General features: G+C 37.8%; 1 protein-coding gene across 1 annotated transcript; it reads right to left on the reverse strand.

The window, feature by feature from the left end:
- Positions 1–12,216: 12,216 nt before the first annotated feature.
- On the reverse strand, positions 12,217–15,758 carry LOC110676358 (60S ribosomal protein L18a-like). The gene is given in 3 exon segments (XM_021843883.1): positions 12,217–12,468; positions 14,625–14,876; positions 15,747–15,758. Coding segments are annotated over 3 exon segments (516 nt in total).
- Between the last annotated feature and the right edge of the window lie 1,945 nt (positions 15,759–17,703).

Here is a 17,703-nt window from a genome sequence, read left to right on the forward strand (position 1 = left end):
AATATTTCCACAATTCTCATCCAAACTTCCTCGGATACTCATCAGAAACATTACAGGATTGTCCTAAGAATCCGGGACTTTAATGAAAATTCTTACTGGATTCTCATCAGAATCCGTCCAGTATTATCATCGGAAGTCTTAAAGTATTGTTACCAGAAACGTTCCAAAATCAAAAACGTTTCGGAGAACTCGTAATAAACCTTTATAGAATCTCATTAGAACTTTTAGAATTTTTATCAGAAATCCTCCAGGATTATAATCAGCTTCGTTTTAAAGTTCTTATTTGAACAGAACCACACTGTCAATGACTGTATATTTGTTACATTCGACAAAAGTAGGCATTAAGTAAATGGAGTGCCAAGTGTGCATTTTATGGCAGTATGGGAAGAAACTTAAAACTATAAAAATTACCAAGAACTCAAAAATGCTTATTTGAGGTTGAAATTTTGCACAGCTCTATCGCATAATAGGCGAATTGCCAGAAAATAATTCTGTTATAAAATTCATTGCTACTACGGTACGGGGCTCATGTTTATTCTCAATGGGACTGTTATGCGGTTACAATTATCAATGTGACAATCTTACAGATCTCAGTAAGTTGATCGAAAGTGTTTATCATTTGATGACTCTCCACGGTATTAGCGTTAGCGTTGTTACGGTATACTTCGTAGATTGGATACTAGCAATATTCATGTTTTTTTCTTTGATAGTCTCATCGAGAATGCTTTCAACAACAAGGCTTGGGAGTAAACCTTGATTTCATCTGAAACACAGTTTGCTCAGAGATTTCAAGCAGATCAGACGCATTTATCGAGCTGCGCAGTGTGGTATTGTGAAACAAAAACCATCCATTTGTTCGGAGTGTCTATTGTTCTGGAGTGACCTTGAATCGAGTGTGAGGTTGAGTAAAGCAATGGAGGCGAAAGTCGTAAGGCAGAACACGTTGAAGTTGAAGTTCGGGGCTCAATCCCGGAATCCGACAAACGATGAAGTGTTTGCATTTTTCCAAAAGCAAGGATGGGACTGTGACATGTTGTCGGCGATGTACCGTGAAGATTTCTGTTTATTCATCAAGTTTCAAAGGGAAGATCAATTGAAGCACGCGTTGAAGGTTCTTGGCCACGAGGTTATGTTTGAATATGCCAACGGAACCAAGATTCAAGTTACGGTATCAGCGGCAAACGGAATGTTCAAATATGTGCGCGTGTTCGGCTTGCCCCCTGAGGTAGACGACAAGGCATTAGCGTTTGTTTTTGCGAAATATGGTTCTATTCAGCATTTGGTCAGGGAACGATACCCCGCCGAATCCGGATTTCCAATTTGGAGCGGTGTGCGTGGGATCAATATGGAGGTGTTGCAAGACATTCCTTCACATGTTCACGTTCAAGGTGTGAAAGCTAGGGTGTTCTATGATGGCATCCAGCACAAGTGTTTCCTGTGTGGTTCAGCAGAACATCTCAAGGCAGAATGTCCGAAGCGAAAGTCGGTGAATGAGCGGTTGGGTACTTACGCCCATCCACCGGTGAATCGTACGGGGTTGATTGACGCAGCTGCGTCGTCGTCGAGCGGTAGTGTTAAGCTATCAGTTCCAATCAAAGCGAAGGGGTTACAAATTAGCGAAGAAGTTGAAGTTGCACCACTAGCCGGTGCTGAAAATCAGTTAAACAGCGATATGGGAGATGAATCGAACGGTGATAGCGGAACGTCTGAAGAACATGGAAATGTTGATTCTGAGGACGCGAGAGTCGTTTGTGAGGATGGAAAGAACAATCAATGGCAACATGTGAAACGTTTAAGGAGCAAGGAGTCCAACGTAGGCAATGCGGCGAAAACTGCCAAGGTAGGTGATGGCCAAGGCCCCGGTTTATTGAAATTGCAAGCACGAATATCGCGTTCATTAACGCCACGCCAGACAGCAACGAAAGGCAACGGAAAAGAAGGGATTACTGGAGATGTGAATCAGTTCCCCCCGTTGGGTAAATAATAAGCGTTTGTTAGAGTATCTGGAGCGGGTGTTACCATGGAGTACACATACAAAGTAGCGACGATAAATTTGAATAGTTCAAATAGTACGATTAACCAAGGATTGTTGCGTGATTTTATCTATGATCATGATGTTGATGTTTTATTGCTACAGGAAGTAGCATACGAAAATTTCTTGTTCTTACCTACTCATTATGCTTTTGTTAATATTAGTGCAGATAACAAAGGTACTGCAATTCTTGCAAGGAAAAGTATGGAAATTTCAAATGTACTCTTAGAATCTAACGGTCGAATAGTTTCATTAATTGTTAATGGTATTAATTTTATAAATGTTTACGCACATTCAGGATCAAACTATCGCAGAGAACGAAACGATTTGTTTACAAATTTGATGTCAGTGCATTTAGGTAAACCGGATGCTTTATGTTCAGTTATTGGAGGAGATTTTAATTGTACATTAGAAAATTCAGATTCGAGAGGTGCATCAAACAGCTCATGCGCAGGATTAAAAAATTTAGTCGATTTATTTGAATTAAAGGACGTAGCGAAGTACTTGAAAAAAGATCAATTCACCTTCTTTAGAGGTGAATCTGCCTCGAGATTGGATCGATTTTACGGACCTGCTCAATTTGTCGAAAGCGTTGCTGATATAGTTACAATTCCCGTTGCTTTTTCTGATCATTCTGCTGTGGTAATGAAAGTAAAAACGTCAAGATCAAAAGTCAATACAAGAGGTAGAGGGTACTGGAAAGTAAATCCTAGTATTCTGGAGTCCGAAGAAATTTCGAATAGGTTTACAGAAGAGTATGAATTGTTGAAAAATCGTGTCTTATACTCCAGCGATCTTAGTTCCTGGTGGAATTATGTGTTGAAACCAAAATGTAGACAATTTTACAAAACAGAAGCCTGGAAAATTAACAGTAAAATAAGAGCAGCAAAAAGCGAGCAGTTGAGGAAATTGATTGATTTGAATGAACGTTTGTCGAATGGACAAGATGTTTCAGTATTGATTAACTTAGCCAAATCCCGTCTGATGGAAATTGAGTATGGAAGAGTCAAAAATTTTTCAAAGAAATTATCAGAAAACAATATTGCTGAAGGAGAAAAAGTTAGTATATACCAAGTATCAAATCAGATACATAGAGGAGTTTATAGCAACCAATTGACGTTAAAAGGAGAAAACGGACTGGTGTCGGATCGTGAAAGTTTAGGCAAAATTATTCAGAATCATTTTCAACATTTATTTCGAGGAGACACAGATGAAGAGAATCAGAACCCAGATGAAAATCCATTAAATTACATAGCATATTCTGTAGAAGAGGAAGAGGCAGTTGCACTAACTGAACCTATATCAGTGGAAGAGATATGGCAAACTCTTAAATCATGTAATCAGAAGAAATCTCCAGGACCTGATGGGCTAACATATGAGTTCTATTTGAAACACTTTCATATGATGAAGGATGAGATGTGTAGGCTTTACAACGGATATCTAGCTGGAACACTGAATCCACCGAAGGAATTTTCAGAAGGAATAGTAACTTTGATTCCAAAGCAGGGCGATCGGACACTTCTTGAAAATTTCCGACCAATAACGTTGTTGAACGCGGATTACAAGTTATTTGCAAAGATTTTAGCTAACAGAATTCAACCACTTTTAAATAATTTGATCGGTCCAGGCCAAAGCGCATGCATAAAAGATAAATCATGCATAGGCAGTCTTGAAGAACTGAAGAAAATACTTACAAGGTCAATTGAAACAAAACGATTAAAAGGTTTCGTGGTTAGTTTAGATCTCGAAAAGGCGTTCGATCGGGTACACCATCCTTTTCTTTGGAAAACTCTCCAGAAGTTTAACTTTTCAGAACAATTCATTGATTGCATCAAAAGATTATACGCTCAAGCCTCTTCCAAAGTTTTATTTAATGGATTTTTAAGTCAAGATTTTCACCTTAGGTCATCCGTTCGACAAGGTTGCCCCTTAAGCATGATAATGTTTGTTTTATACGTAGAGTCTCTCATAAGGAACATTTATGCGAACATTTGTGGGATTCTTGCTTACAATAATATCCTTAAAGTAATCGCATACGCAGATGATTTGAACGTGTTTATACGAACTGATGAAGAATTTGATTTGCTTATGAAAATCATCTCATCCTTTGCCAGCTTCGCGAAAATCAAACTGAATATAACTAAGTCAAAGTTTTTAAGGTTAAATAACTGCCCATCGGGACCACAATTAATTACAGAAACTGATGAGTTGAAAGTGCTAGGAGTCATTTTTAGAAAATCATGGAGTGAAAGTATCGATAGTAACTTCAATAAATTGGTTTGCGATGTAAAACATAGGTTAAATTTGAATAAATTTCGTAAATTAAATTTGCTTCAACGGGTATGGTTTGTAAATATATTTGTGTTGTCTAAATTATGGTATTCAGCTCAAATTTTTCCACCAAAGAATGTTCATTTAGCTAAAATCAAATCTGCCGTAGGTATGTTTATCTGGCATAATAATGTCTTTAAATTAGATAGAAAGCAACTTCATTTGCCTTTTGAAAAGGGAGGCCTAGGGCTGCAAGATCCGGAGGCTAAGTGTAAAGCACTTTTCTTAAAAAGTATTGTTTGTGATCATGTCGTTAATAATGAAAATTATCTTTTGAATTTTAAACAGCAATCTAAATTAACAAGAAACGCAAGAGAATGGTTAGAAGAAGCAAAGTTTGTTATGCATAATTATAATATAGATTCTTGTAAAATGTTATATACGTATTTTGTAGAGAAAGACAAACATCAACCAAGGGTTGAAAATGTATTTCCTGAAATTGATTGGGAAATCGTTTGGAACAATATCAGCAGCTCCTTTTTGATTTCTGAAGATCGATCCAAGATTTACGAGCTTGTTAATGATTTAATTCCAAACAAAAAGAAGTTAGTTGAGTATGGAATCCGACGAATGAGTGATGTTTGCGATGAATGCCAAGTAGTAGATTCTAACGAGCACAGATTAAAGTTTTGTCCAAAAACTGAAGACATAAGATCCTGGGTTGAAGTAATAATACGACAAAGAATGAAATTAGAATACGTTGATTTAGAAATGTTTTTAACTAGTCAATTAGATAGAAAATGTTTTCGACAGCGGTCTGCTCTTTGGTTAGTTTGTCATTATTATAGTTATGTATTAAAAAGTTATCCTAAATGTAGTTTATTTGTCTTCAAAAAAGGCATTAGGGAATGTAGGTGGAATAAACGAGAGGAGTTTAGAAGGAATTTTGAAAGTTATTTGAATATTTGCTAAAATAATGTAGGTAAAAAATATGCAAAAGTGATCTTGTTTGTAAAAATGATGTAAACTGGTATCTATTTTTCAATAAATAAAAAAAAAAAAAAAAAAAAAAAAAAAAAAAAAAAAAAAAAAAAAAAAAAAAAAAAAAAAGAAACAAGAATATCAAAATCATGAATATTGCTATTCCCGGCCACGTCCATCTTTACCGTAACTTGAGATAGGGGAAGGAAATGTTGATGTCACACTTACTTAATGAGAGGCCACCGACTCAGCGACGCCCTCATAAGTGCTACGGAGTTTGGGATTGGGAAAGGTATTAGGTCAGGATTCGCCTGAGAAGCTGACGATGGACCCAGAACATTTGATGTTTAACTGTTTTAGATTTAATCTTTTGAATGCCGGCAATCAAAAGAATGAAAGAATGCGTTATTTACAGTATAAACAATACTAATTGCCGTAAAATAAAATTAATAGAAGATATGACCGCGCGTACGACGATAAAGACATTCTACTCGGTTAAAAGCAGAATTGATCACTCCAGGGTCATCAATACATAAAAAAAATGTCCGAATCGCACAAACCAAGCCGCCGAGAAAAAAAACTGCCCACAACGCATGAACTGAACGGTTTGGAAAACATGCCACTCTGCATGGCCAACTCCGTGACAAGCGACCAATACAATAAATACAAAAATCGACTACTACGCACGTCTAATTCCGCGTCAAGCGACCGGTTGAAACAACAAACTACATGCAAGTCGACAAGAAAACCGAAAAATCATGCACGCGAAACCGAACTTGATTGATACCGATTCCATTTCTCGTTGGAGCCAGCAATAGAATCGAATTAATTGTTTCCTTTCATTATGCTAACACAAAAACAGAGAGTATAACTACAAACTACAGAGAAATGACGGTTCTTTTTATTATGGAACAGACTCACCGGATTGATTTTCTAAAATTATGTGCTGCTTGCAATCTCCGGAAAAAAATGTTTCCTCTCAGACTTGTTGAAATCCAGTAGGGGGCGATTCAAATATGACGTCCATCATTTTTCGGGATTTCCAGACCCCCCCCCCCCTCCCCCTGTGTCACGCTTTTTCCAATACCTAATACACGCACTGTCACACTTTCATAGACCCCCCCCCCCCTTCCCCCAAATGATGAAAGTCATTTTTGGATGACCCCTAGACTCACAATCACAACACCGGAAAAACATTCCAAATCACTAAATCCTGTAAAATCCAAATAAATATCTTCCACTATCTCTTTCATAAACTTTATCTAATGTTCGTAACACACAGCCCAAACGGAAAATTTCAGATTTGAAACGAATCTTCACAGAATTTACAATCAGTCCGGGTGGCGTAGTACCACCGGGGCCAAACCACCAGCGGAATCGCGGAAAAATATCACGCAGAAAGCGAAAAAACGTGACAATCAGATGAAAACGCGTCCGATCGCGGCGAGGCCTACTACGTTATATTTCATTTGATGACTCTCCACGGTATTGACTCGAAATTGACAAAAATGTCGAATGTGACAAACATGCAGTTATGGGCAGTACACCCCTAACTAGAACCCTTTCAGTATATTTCAAATTAAAATAAAAACTTGATTTTCTGAAATCAAAATTTTGTATTTTTTTTAACTAAACCTGACCTTTAGCATAATATTTGACCTATCCAAAATATTCCAATTTAGCTCACGAGACGGAGATGAGTTTACCTTCACAAAACCAGAATACCTCCAGAAAATTACCAGACTTGCTTTCGATGATCATCTTTTGTCGAGTAAATGTTATTTTTTATGTCGAGGTATGGAAATCTACATTAGATCTAGGTCGGCACTCCGAGATTGCATAATGAGAGGCCGGAATTTCCATACCTGAACATGTCAAATGGTCAAGTAATTATTGTGGAACATTTTTCCATATCATATAGTAGAAATGTGCACTACTTTCCGAATAGTGTATCCGGATTGCCCACCGGTATCCAACTCTTTGTGGATGCATCCAAATCCCTGCTCAAAACCGTTGAAATTTTGAGTATTGGACCACTGTGTCAAAAAATTGAGCAAAAAAAAAGGCCACGCCTTTTGAGTGTTAATTGAACGAAATTAATTATTGTTAGACATACTAAGAAATTCACTCGAATCGATTGAACGACAGCTGATGAATAGCGGTGGACGTAAACTGAGTGGCAGCGTCTAATAGGAGACATGATTGTCTCTTGTTCTATTTTTCATTATTTTGCAGTTTATTGCAGTTTGTTCTACATCGTATTCTGAAGAGTTTTTCAGTGAAATTCTCGTCAGGGTCTTGATTGCTTTCTCCAGATATGCCATGCAAACTATCTATCAAAAGAATCGCTCAAGTTTGTTACGCTATCTAACAAGGGAAGGTCACGATGGTGTTACACGGAGTTTCCTACCGGACTATTTTTGTTAGACTCCACATGTCGAAATGAAGGGATAATCAAGAGCACAAATCTAGATAACCAAACATCCGTTTAAGCTGAAAACTTAATCGATTAGTCACTAGCTGGTGGTGATCAATCGATTAAGTTTTCAGCTCATACGGGTGTTCTGTTGTCCAGATTTGTGCCCTTGAAAATTTTAAGTTTGGCTTCGATTCATCTTCACCTTAATTCCATAAAAGGTTCGAAAAGAAATTGTAAAAAAGATCCAGTGGCAAAATGTTTCCAAATTGGACCCTTACTGGCTACAGTACTGTTTTATTTTTGACAATCCCTTTCTAATTGCACTATTTGATTTGCTTTCACTGTACTCTTCTGTTTACGCTACATTGAAGTTTAAAAATTTTTTATCTGTGTGTTTTTTGAATTAACGTCTTTATTGGTTCAGATCAATATCAAATCTAATGACAAATCGCCATCTACCGCTTTTTTCACCAACGGTTTTAAAGTAAATCGTCGCAAAAATACCAACCTGTACCATTCAAGTTCTAAGGTATTATTCCAAATATATTTATAGTTATTGTAACACTCTCTCCATTATCGTCAATAAACGAACGTGGAAACAAAGAGAAAAAAAACTCCACTTCATTTTGCCTCAATAACGACCTAAAACCGTGCAGCTTCTTTTGTGATTCCAAACACCTAAACGAGGCTAATATCCCAGCCGACAGAAAAAAAGAACGAACTGCACAACTTTCACCCAACACCCGAAAGGAGAAAGAAGTGCCTGCAGACGATAACGAAAATTGGAAATTAGTTTATTGCGTATCGTAAACATTAACAGAAATGAAAATTTATGAATGCTTGAACAAAGTATCGATACTTTCGATTGTCATGGAGCGAGAAGTATCCTTGAAGTCGGTTTTAAGTTGTTTAAAGGTGTAGTGAAGCTTGAATGTTTGAGCGCTTGTTCAAGAGAGCTATAACCATTTTTCTATCGATGTTTTCTGAAGAAGGGCGTACAAATCCCAATGATTCCATTTGGCTACCAAATATGAACCACGTATCATTACAAACCCACATGCCAAAGTGAATCAAAATAACCAAGAATAGGATCTAGCTCTCTACCCAAAACTTTCGATATTTCAAAAATGACACGGTGTTTTCAGATTAATGAAAGTCTTTGACATGCCCATCATATCATATTTAGTTTTTTTGATCTTGATTGATTGCCAAGAAAATAGGCTATTTGAAAATCACCTATTTTTTAATGGAAAACATGTTTTTCTTGATGTCAATCATTTTAAAAATCCTTATATCAGGCTCATTTAAAAGTTCATGCCACATACAGTAATCATGATAAATTACAATTGAATCGGTGTATTTTTAGTTAAGTTATAGCATTTTTTCATGTTTTTGCATGTGTTGCAACAAAGAATTTTAAGAGGTTTTTTTTCAATCCTAAATTTTACGAAATTTCTTTTTTTATATACAAAAAAAAAAACTTTAAGCAGGATCGGGGTACGTCATTTCAACTGCGATTTTCTTGGGTTCCTTGCGATTCTCCTCTGCAAAGTGAGACTTCACGTCCTATCACCGACTCCGGAAACAACTACTAAACAAATAAATGCAATACAAAATTTATCTCCACAGCCAACCGAACGAGTAGGATGGTATACAGTCGAAAGCTACACAGCGGTATAAATCAAACCAGCACAATGCACAAAGTGGAAAGGAATTGTTCATGTTCCGGCAGTGTTGCCTCCCTGAAATGTCCGTCCAAGTTTAGTACACCCCACCTCGAAAAATTCACTAAAAATTGTCGCCCGAAGCTCATGTCTGAGATAGAAAACCGCGTCGTGGGAGGGAGAGCCCATTCCATTTGACCTAACATGACCAGATTGCTGCAACATTACCTCCGCCATCTGACTGCATCCGGCCAACCACCCCATCCACCCAACATAGACGAACATGGACGGAACAATTTATTTATGCAATTTACTAGCTAGGTATCGGGGACGGTAAATTAGAAATTAAAATATAAAGTTTAATAATAAAGTTCTTCACAGGCGATTACGCCGTTGGTTATCCAACCTTCGGGATAGTGGTACATTAGAGTTGTACAGGAATAAGTACGGAATGGAAGGCGGAAACGGAAGGAGGAGGGAAGAGCAGATTGGTCAGTGATTGTGCCGTTTGGAGTTGTAGGAACGGATTGTAGTTGTGTGCCAGAAGATTATTGTTGGTTTCAGGAGGACAGTGGGGAGGATGAGGAATATGAGAAATGTATCACGAGTTATTAAATCCCTTCTGGTGACGCAATCTGGTTGTTGCAGGGATGAAATGGTGGGAAAGTGAGGGTCTATTATCGGCGATGATGAAATGATGTATGCAGTCGAGCAATATATCAAAGAGTTCAATTTTTAAATCAGGTTTCAGTGGCATATGTGTTTCAAAAGTAAAGTTTTCCTCTATGACCTATACAGTTTAGGACTCTCTATTGACAAAAGGACTAAAACAGACAAAATTCAGCGTCAATCGTGTAAAGCCCTTAGTAGTGGATTATTCAATAATAAATAATTTAAACGCATCTATTGCATCCAACATAAGTGGCGAAATCCCAAATATTAAGCACAGATTGTCTCCTCTCAAAGAATGTTGCAAGCAAAACGACTTCCTTTCTTGTTCTCCTTTGCATTACGTACTCACTGGGAGAGACCCTGCATGTCAGCTTAGATTTCCTATGAGCACTTCCATAATTATTAATTGCCATTTTCGCATTCGTATATCGTGTGGCGGGTCAGAGTAGTCAAGGAAATTTCCATCACGAAAAGATTCTGAGCGACCGGGAATCGAACCCAGGCACCTTCAGCATGACTTTGTTTTGCAGCCGCGGACTCCAAACACTTGGCTAAGGAAGGCCCCTTAGCCAAATACAACATCTACATATGGATCAATGCACGAGTTCACTAATTTGACGTTTGAGCGGTGCCGAATTCACTGGTTGCTATGATCACATAAATAACACGGCACCGCTAAAACGTCAAATAGTGAACTCGTGCATTGATCCATATACAATAAGGGTATTCACTTAAGGTGAAACAGCTTGGAATCATAATTCAATAATGTACCAAAACTTTGAAGGCACAAATCTCGCGAAAGAGGCATTAAACTACAGTGAAAATCCTATTTTAGCTTTGTGCACTAGCTTCTTCTTCTTCTTTCTGGCGTTACGTCCCCACTGGGACAGAGCCTGCTTCTCAGCTTAGTGTTCTTATGAGCACTTCCACAGTTATTAACTGAGAGCTTACTATGCCAAAGTTGCCATTTTTGCATGCGTATATCGTGTGGCAGATACGAAGATACTCTATGCCCTGGGAAGTCGAGAAAATTTCCAACCCGAAAAGATCCTCGACCGGTGGGATTAGAACCCACGACCCTCAGCTTGGTCTTGCTGAATAGCTGCGCGTTTACCGCTACGGCTATCTGGGTCCCTAGTGCACTAGCAGAAAGCTTAAAATAAGAAGATTGACCTTGTACGTTCGTTGTTTCAACAGATTAGTGCCTTTGAAATCGTGAGTAGGGGCACAAGCCGACCATTGTACCTGCCATGTTTGGATTCCGAGATGTGTCACCTTAACGGCGTAAAACGCTGCGTAAATCACGATTATTTGGTTATTTGAAATCTTTCACAATATTGCGTAAACTGCACATGGAACATTTCCAACTGTCAAAAATCGATCAAAGAATGCGTTCGTCGTCGTAACAACTATTATCAAAAGAAAAATAAACATTCAAATGAATGATTACCCAAAAGTCCGCGAATACCTACTTCTCCAAGAGAAAATTATCTAAATTATGATCAAAATTGGATTGGAGACCTTGAGACATGGGCCAACTAATCTTTTGGTGGAAGCGTCCAGATTACAGCTAACCAAGAAGTGATTCTTGAAACTATGTATTGTCAGTGTACAAGTTTCCACTCATGATCCATCACCACGCTTATGATGAATATAATTTTACTTGAGCAATTATTCAAATGGTCGCCCGTTTGTTCAAATAAGTCAATTTAAAAGAAGTGAATGCATTAGTTAGCACATTTATTAACTCATCTTTGTTGCATGGGACATGAGTGGGTCCGATAATGGAACGATACTGGTGTACTGATGCTGCTTGAAAATATTCTCAACAGAATGTCCCATAATACCGTATTATCATCGAAAACTTCAAGTTAATGGCATCATATGATATATATTTCTCAGGTTTCGCATATTTTCAAATCGGTCATATGGTAAATAATTTAAGCATTGAACGCAGTCAGACCATTTGATAGAGAATTTTCTCCATATGTTCAAAGCAATCAGAATAGCTGCTATTAGGAGAGGTTTTCTGTAGTTCAGATTAATTGAGTATCCCATCGCGGATTACGAATCACATAAAACGAATTATTCATGTTCTATATGAGCTATAACTCTTGATTGGTTAGAAATAAAAATGACTATACATGTTTTTAGAGTCCATTTATTCAAGAGATATATTACAGATCATCATAATTTTCAACTCCCTGAAAAAATAGTGGAATTAACAGCACAATAAACGGCGACTCTGAATTGTTTACTGGTTGGCGGAACGAGAACAGCTTACGGTGGCACTTGTGGTAGTATCCTTGTACCAGCAGGAAATGAATTTTCGAGTCGTAGAACTGCTTGTAGTGAACATGACGGGTCTTGGGGGCTTTCACCGATTCGACCTTGATGGTTTATTAAGCACGGGTACGGTGATATGAAGCCTTGTTGCTGTAGCACTAGGGTGGGGCTTATTTCGAAAAATCTTCCGTAGTCAAGATTTACAAAGTGGAAAATGATCATCGGTCCCAAAATAATATCCTGTGAAAAAATGAGAATTTTTGGTGAAGGTTTAGAGGTGGCGCAAAGGGCGTATATGCAGTTTTCCCATTTTAGTGAACTCTGAAAAATTTTGGTATGCTTTTCAGCTTGTTTTGGTGGTTTTAGGACCTTAAGGGCAAAAAATCACCTCAAAATTGCGATATCCCCACTCCTTTAGATGATATTTGATGAAATATATTTTATGCATGCGATTTTTGGCCCTTGAATAGGTTACAATGACTGATTACTATGAACCCGAATAAGCATATGAATAGCTGGGGAGGATTCCTATGCTAGTAGAATGGAACAAGGAGCAAAGAAGAATGAGAGAAAGAACACAGAAGAATGTAAGGTGGGGTCGGTTAAACAGGGGGAGGGTGTAACTGATGATATTATATTAGAATCAACTACGGAGCCATGAAAATATCTCGGTTGGATGTATGAGATGTGATTATATGCAAGTTTAACACTAATTTAGTGTTTTAGAATGTCCGTTTGATATAACTCCAGCAATTGCTTTTATAATCTAAAAGAAATTATAGAGGGGGATCAAATCCATACAGGCTCAAAATCCGTACACTTCATACAAATAGAAGGAGTTTTATATGAAGTGGTTTCTTAGGTGTTCGGATTTTGATCCCACACGATACATCCTTATTAGGTAAATCCATAAACGATTTTTGCTTTCTAGCAATAACACTTCTTGTTAGAATTTCCACAGGAATTTCTGGATTATGATGCCATTTCAGCAATTAATTGCGTTTGGACTTCCAATACTTCACTTTCGCCACAACACCTTCAACATAACTTCGGACAAACGAAAATGCAGATGAAAGTTCAATACATCGTTCTACATCTGTATTTGAAATCGATGTATATAAACAACAGCAGAAGGAAAAAAATCGGTAGTCAAAATTCAAATTAGTGCACGAGCAAGAGATAAACCACTTCAGGTTGAAAACCTCTCAAATAAAACCAAAATTAAGTCGCCACAGTTCTGAAACATATTTTTTAGGACAGAGCTACATGAAGGAATTTCCACAGGATGTCCTATGTATATATAAATAATTATATAAATTGGTTATGAATTCAATAGATACTGCGTGAGGATGAATTTCCAGGATGTAAATTTTGCAATGGTCCCTTTCGATAAAGTGCTATCATCATTCAGAAAAAGTGGCGTGCTTTTATCTATATCTACCAGGAGAATAATGATGAAACTTCGTATTGAATTAAGAACATTTTGGCCGTTACTGCAATTTTTCCATAAAGAGTAATCTAAAATCGTATGCATGGGTCAAAAACTAGAGATGGTTTAAAAAGTGATGCTCTTTCCCTACTTGAAGAAAAATTGCTCGTAATATTTCTGAAGTAGGTAATATTAAATAGAAGTCAAGGTGTCGGACCTGGTGTAGTGGTTAGAACACACACCTCTCACGCTGAGGATCTGGGATCGAAACCCATCCCCGTGATAGCCACTAAAAATTTTAGTGGCGACATCCTTCGGAAGGGAAGTAAACCCGTTGGTCCCGAGATGAACTAGCCCAGAGATTTTTCAAGATTCCTCAGTTACGCTCAAGACATCACTAGTTTCACCCTCCCACCTGTTTAACCCACCCCACCTTACATTCTTCTTTGTTCTTTGTTCTTTCTCTCATTCTTCTTTGCCCTTTGTTCCATTCTACTAGCATATGAATTCTCCCCAGCTATTCATATGCTTATTCGGGTTCATAGTAATCAGTCAGCGTAACCTATTCAAGGGCCAAAAATCGCATGCATAATATATATTTCGTCAAATATCATCTAAAGGAGTGGAGATATCGCAATTTTGAGGTGATTTTTTGCCCTTAAGGGTCCTAAAACCACCAAAACAAGCTGAAAAGCATACCAAAATTTTTCAGAGTTCACTAAAATGGGAAAACTGCATATACGCCCTTTGCGCCACCTCTAAACCTTCACCAAAAATTCTCATTTTTTCACAGGATATTATTTTGGGACCGATGATCATTTTCCACTTTGTAAATCTTGACTACGGAAGATTTTTCGAAATAAGCCCCACCCTACTGTAGCACTGAGTGATAGCACCACCAACAGTCAGATCACGGTACATGTTATGCGTACCGGAGCGGGAATCGTGCAGCGGAGTCTTCTCCAGGATGCGCTTGACCGAAACGATTTTACCGGTGGTCCACCGGAAGCACCAGAAACGGCACTTGGCCACGATCTGGTCCGGTGCGAAGATGTTCATCTTGAACAGCTGAGGGTTCCGATCCTTCTCGGGCAGCTTGCGCCAGACGACCTTCAGCTCTTCCTAGAGCTTTCATTTCGAGTGCACTTCATGAAAGAATTGCAGTTGTGTATGGGTACCACGCACGAAAATGAACAAAATATAATATATAATATTACAAACTATGAACTGAGTTCAAACGATAACAAATTCTTGAAACGTTATTGATTGGGTAACTAGATTATAAATTCGTCATTTGTCAACGATCACTGTGAAGAAAGGAATTATTTCATTAGAAATATTGCGGGGAAATTTAAAAATTTGGATCGCTGCGCGGAAATAACGCGCAGCGAGCTATCTCCGCATAGAGGAAATTAACCACAGCAAGCACTGCAACTCTTCAGGAGAAAAAGATCATACTCATTGACAGTAAACTAGCAGCATCGTTTTCTTGTGAGCTACTAATTCGAAAATTGGAGTTCTTTTCTTCAGTTTGGGTTACCGTTTCCAAAAGGAGAGCGGAATCGATGATCAGCAGATTCACCTAAACGGGGCATGATTATTTAAAGCTTTCGAATTGAAAGGGCGTTCTAGCGAACTGGAAACCTGATCCGGAATCTTTCAAGAACGGAACATTAAAGTGAACAAACGAGTCGATATCTTTTATTATCGAGAAACAGTTCACTCAACCAGCATTCTTAGAATGAACTAGGAATCAATTGCTAGTTTCCCCCATTTTCGGTTGTCTGTAAGTGGCGCTTTTGAATCATCCCTTTTCCCCCTTACAATGATATTTGTATTTATCAATTCTAGTATAAGTTGTAATGTTTTGGCCAGGTTTTGACTTATAAGTTATACCACAGACAAAGTTATACGTTATGTTACTGAACTAATAACAATATCCAGGATCTTCTGCCAGTTGGTAAAAGCACAAAGCACAAGAGCAAAACTGACTCGTTCAATCATTGTTGGGAAATTGTATTCGTTCAACTGATCCAGCTCACTAATACCTATAAATTATCCGGATGATTTTAGCGGATCTGATCACCAAAATGATTTGTTTGGCTATCTCATATCAGAATTAGCGATCATTTAGAAATACAACAAAATGCATTTGGTACAGCTGACAGAAGCAACATTTCAATATTTGTGGTCACGGGTGGCTACGATTAAAATGGTGAAAAATTTTCCGATAGACTATTCTGAATTTTCCAGGAATCAAAATTTTTCTTGCAACGCATAATATTTCTTTTGAAAATAATACGCAGAACCTTAGTTACGCAGCTTTAAGTGAATACCCCTAATGTCTTCATTGACTTAATAATAGTAAATCGAAACATTGTCTTAAGAACATGCTTCTGGCCTTAAAAAAAGTGCAGGTCGGCTATGTTGGGCCAATATGGACCAGCTGTTGTAATGCCAGAATGTAAGCTCTGCTTACTTACTCACCTGATAGGTACTTGATGGACTACAATAAGAATGCTAATGTCGCGACTGTTCGTGTGATATACAGCTTAAAATATGTTGTAAATTTCGGTTCATTTTCATGCACATATTTGGAGCACCAAAATAAACTGAAATGTGAACGACAAATCCCTTATTTTTCAACCAAATACACTTTAAATTTAAACGATTATGCAACATTCAAACATCTTTAGCTGAAGATTAAACGTGATGATGTAACAATAAATGAATTTGGTTTACTTTCACTATCTTCTTCTGTTTACGCTACATTGAAATTTACACATTTATCTCTGTGCACGCTCTGACAGCTAGAGTACCGGGTCTATAGGTGTCAATTCAATGTTTCTAACCAAAATATAACATTCTCTACAATATGGCATTAAACAAACCATCAGAAAATTCAATAGTGAGTATTGATAAATTAATTATGTTTGTGATAACAGCGCCACTAGCGTTCTACTACTTATTTCTATTGCTACAATCCGCTACGTAGAATCTACGCTGATAATATTCACTTCCTTGTACACTTAGTACAATTCATGTATTATTCGCAGCACCTTACGCTCAAAGACTCCGAACGCTTTTCGGTCGTCCTCTTTTAACGTCCAGGATTCATGGCCGTATGAAGCAACCAGAAGGAACAGTATCTTGTATAGCGCAAATTTTGTCTTAGTTTGCAGGCTACAGGATCTTTGTTTTGGGTAACATCATTATCGCACGTCGCAAGAGTACCAAGGTAAAAAAAAATATTCCTTTTCAAATTTTTCTCCACTCAGCAATTGGAACCACGCTATCTACCGGCGATCATGCACTTTATTTTGCTGGTATTTATGATAATTCCAATCCTCGCTGTCTACCTACCGGCTCGACGATCGATTCCGATTATATCGATAACATCCACAAAATCTAGGAGCGTATGGGACCACGTGACGATTGTACCTCTACTTTGCATATCAATGTAGAACAAAAGCTTCGAAAGCGCGTCTTCCTTGCTTCAATCCATCTAAAATTGCAAAGGAAGTCGGAATCTCATCCGTAACTTATACACTTGATTTCGATCTATCTAACGTTGCATGAATCAGCCAAATCAGTTTCGTCGGGAAATCATGTTCTATAATTAAAGGGTGTACGGAATCAAATTGCACCTCTTTATATGGCTGTAACTTTCAACCCGTTGAGTATTTTCTATTGAAATATTTGATGTAATTTGTTCAATGTGTATTTGTTTACGATGTGTAAGTTTCACTAGCAGACGTGCAATCGTTGTGAAGACGTAGTCGGAAGAACAGCAGCGACGCAAAGAAAATTTGCGCAGGTACCTTTAAAATCCGGATCTATGTCATCGTGCCATCAGCAGAAAGTTGGGAATGGTACATTCTACAGTATCTCGTGTTTTAAGTCGGTACCACGAACGGTTGACCATCAAACGGAATAAAAAAGGTGGTAA

Source organism: Aedes aegypti, chromosome 2 (assembly GCF_002204515.2).
Source record: "Aedes aegypti strain LVP_AGWG chromosome 2, AaegL5.0 Primary Assembly, whole genome shotgun sequence".
Lineage (NCBI taxonomy): Eukaryota > Metazoa > Arthropoda > Insecta > Diptera > Culicidae > Aedes > Aedes aegypti.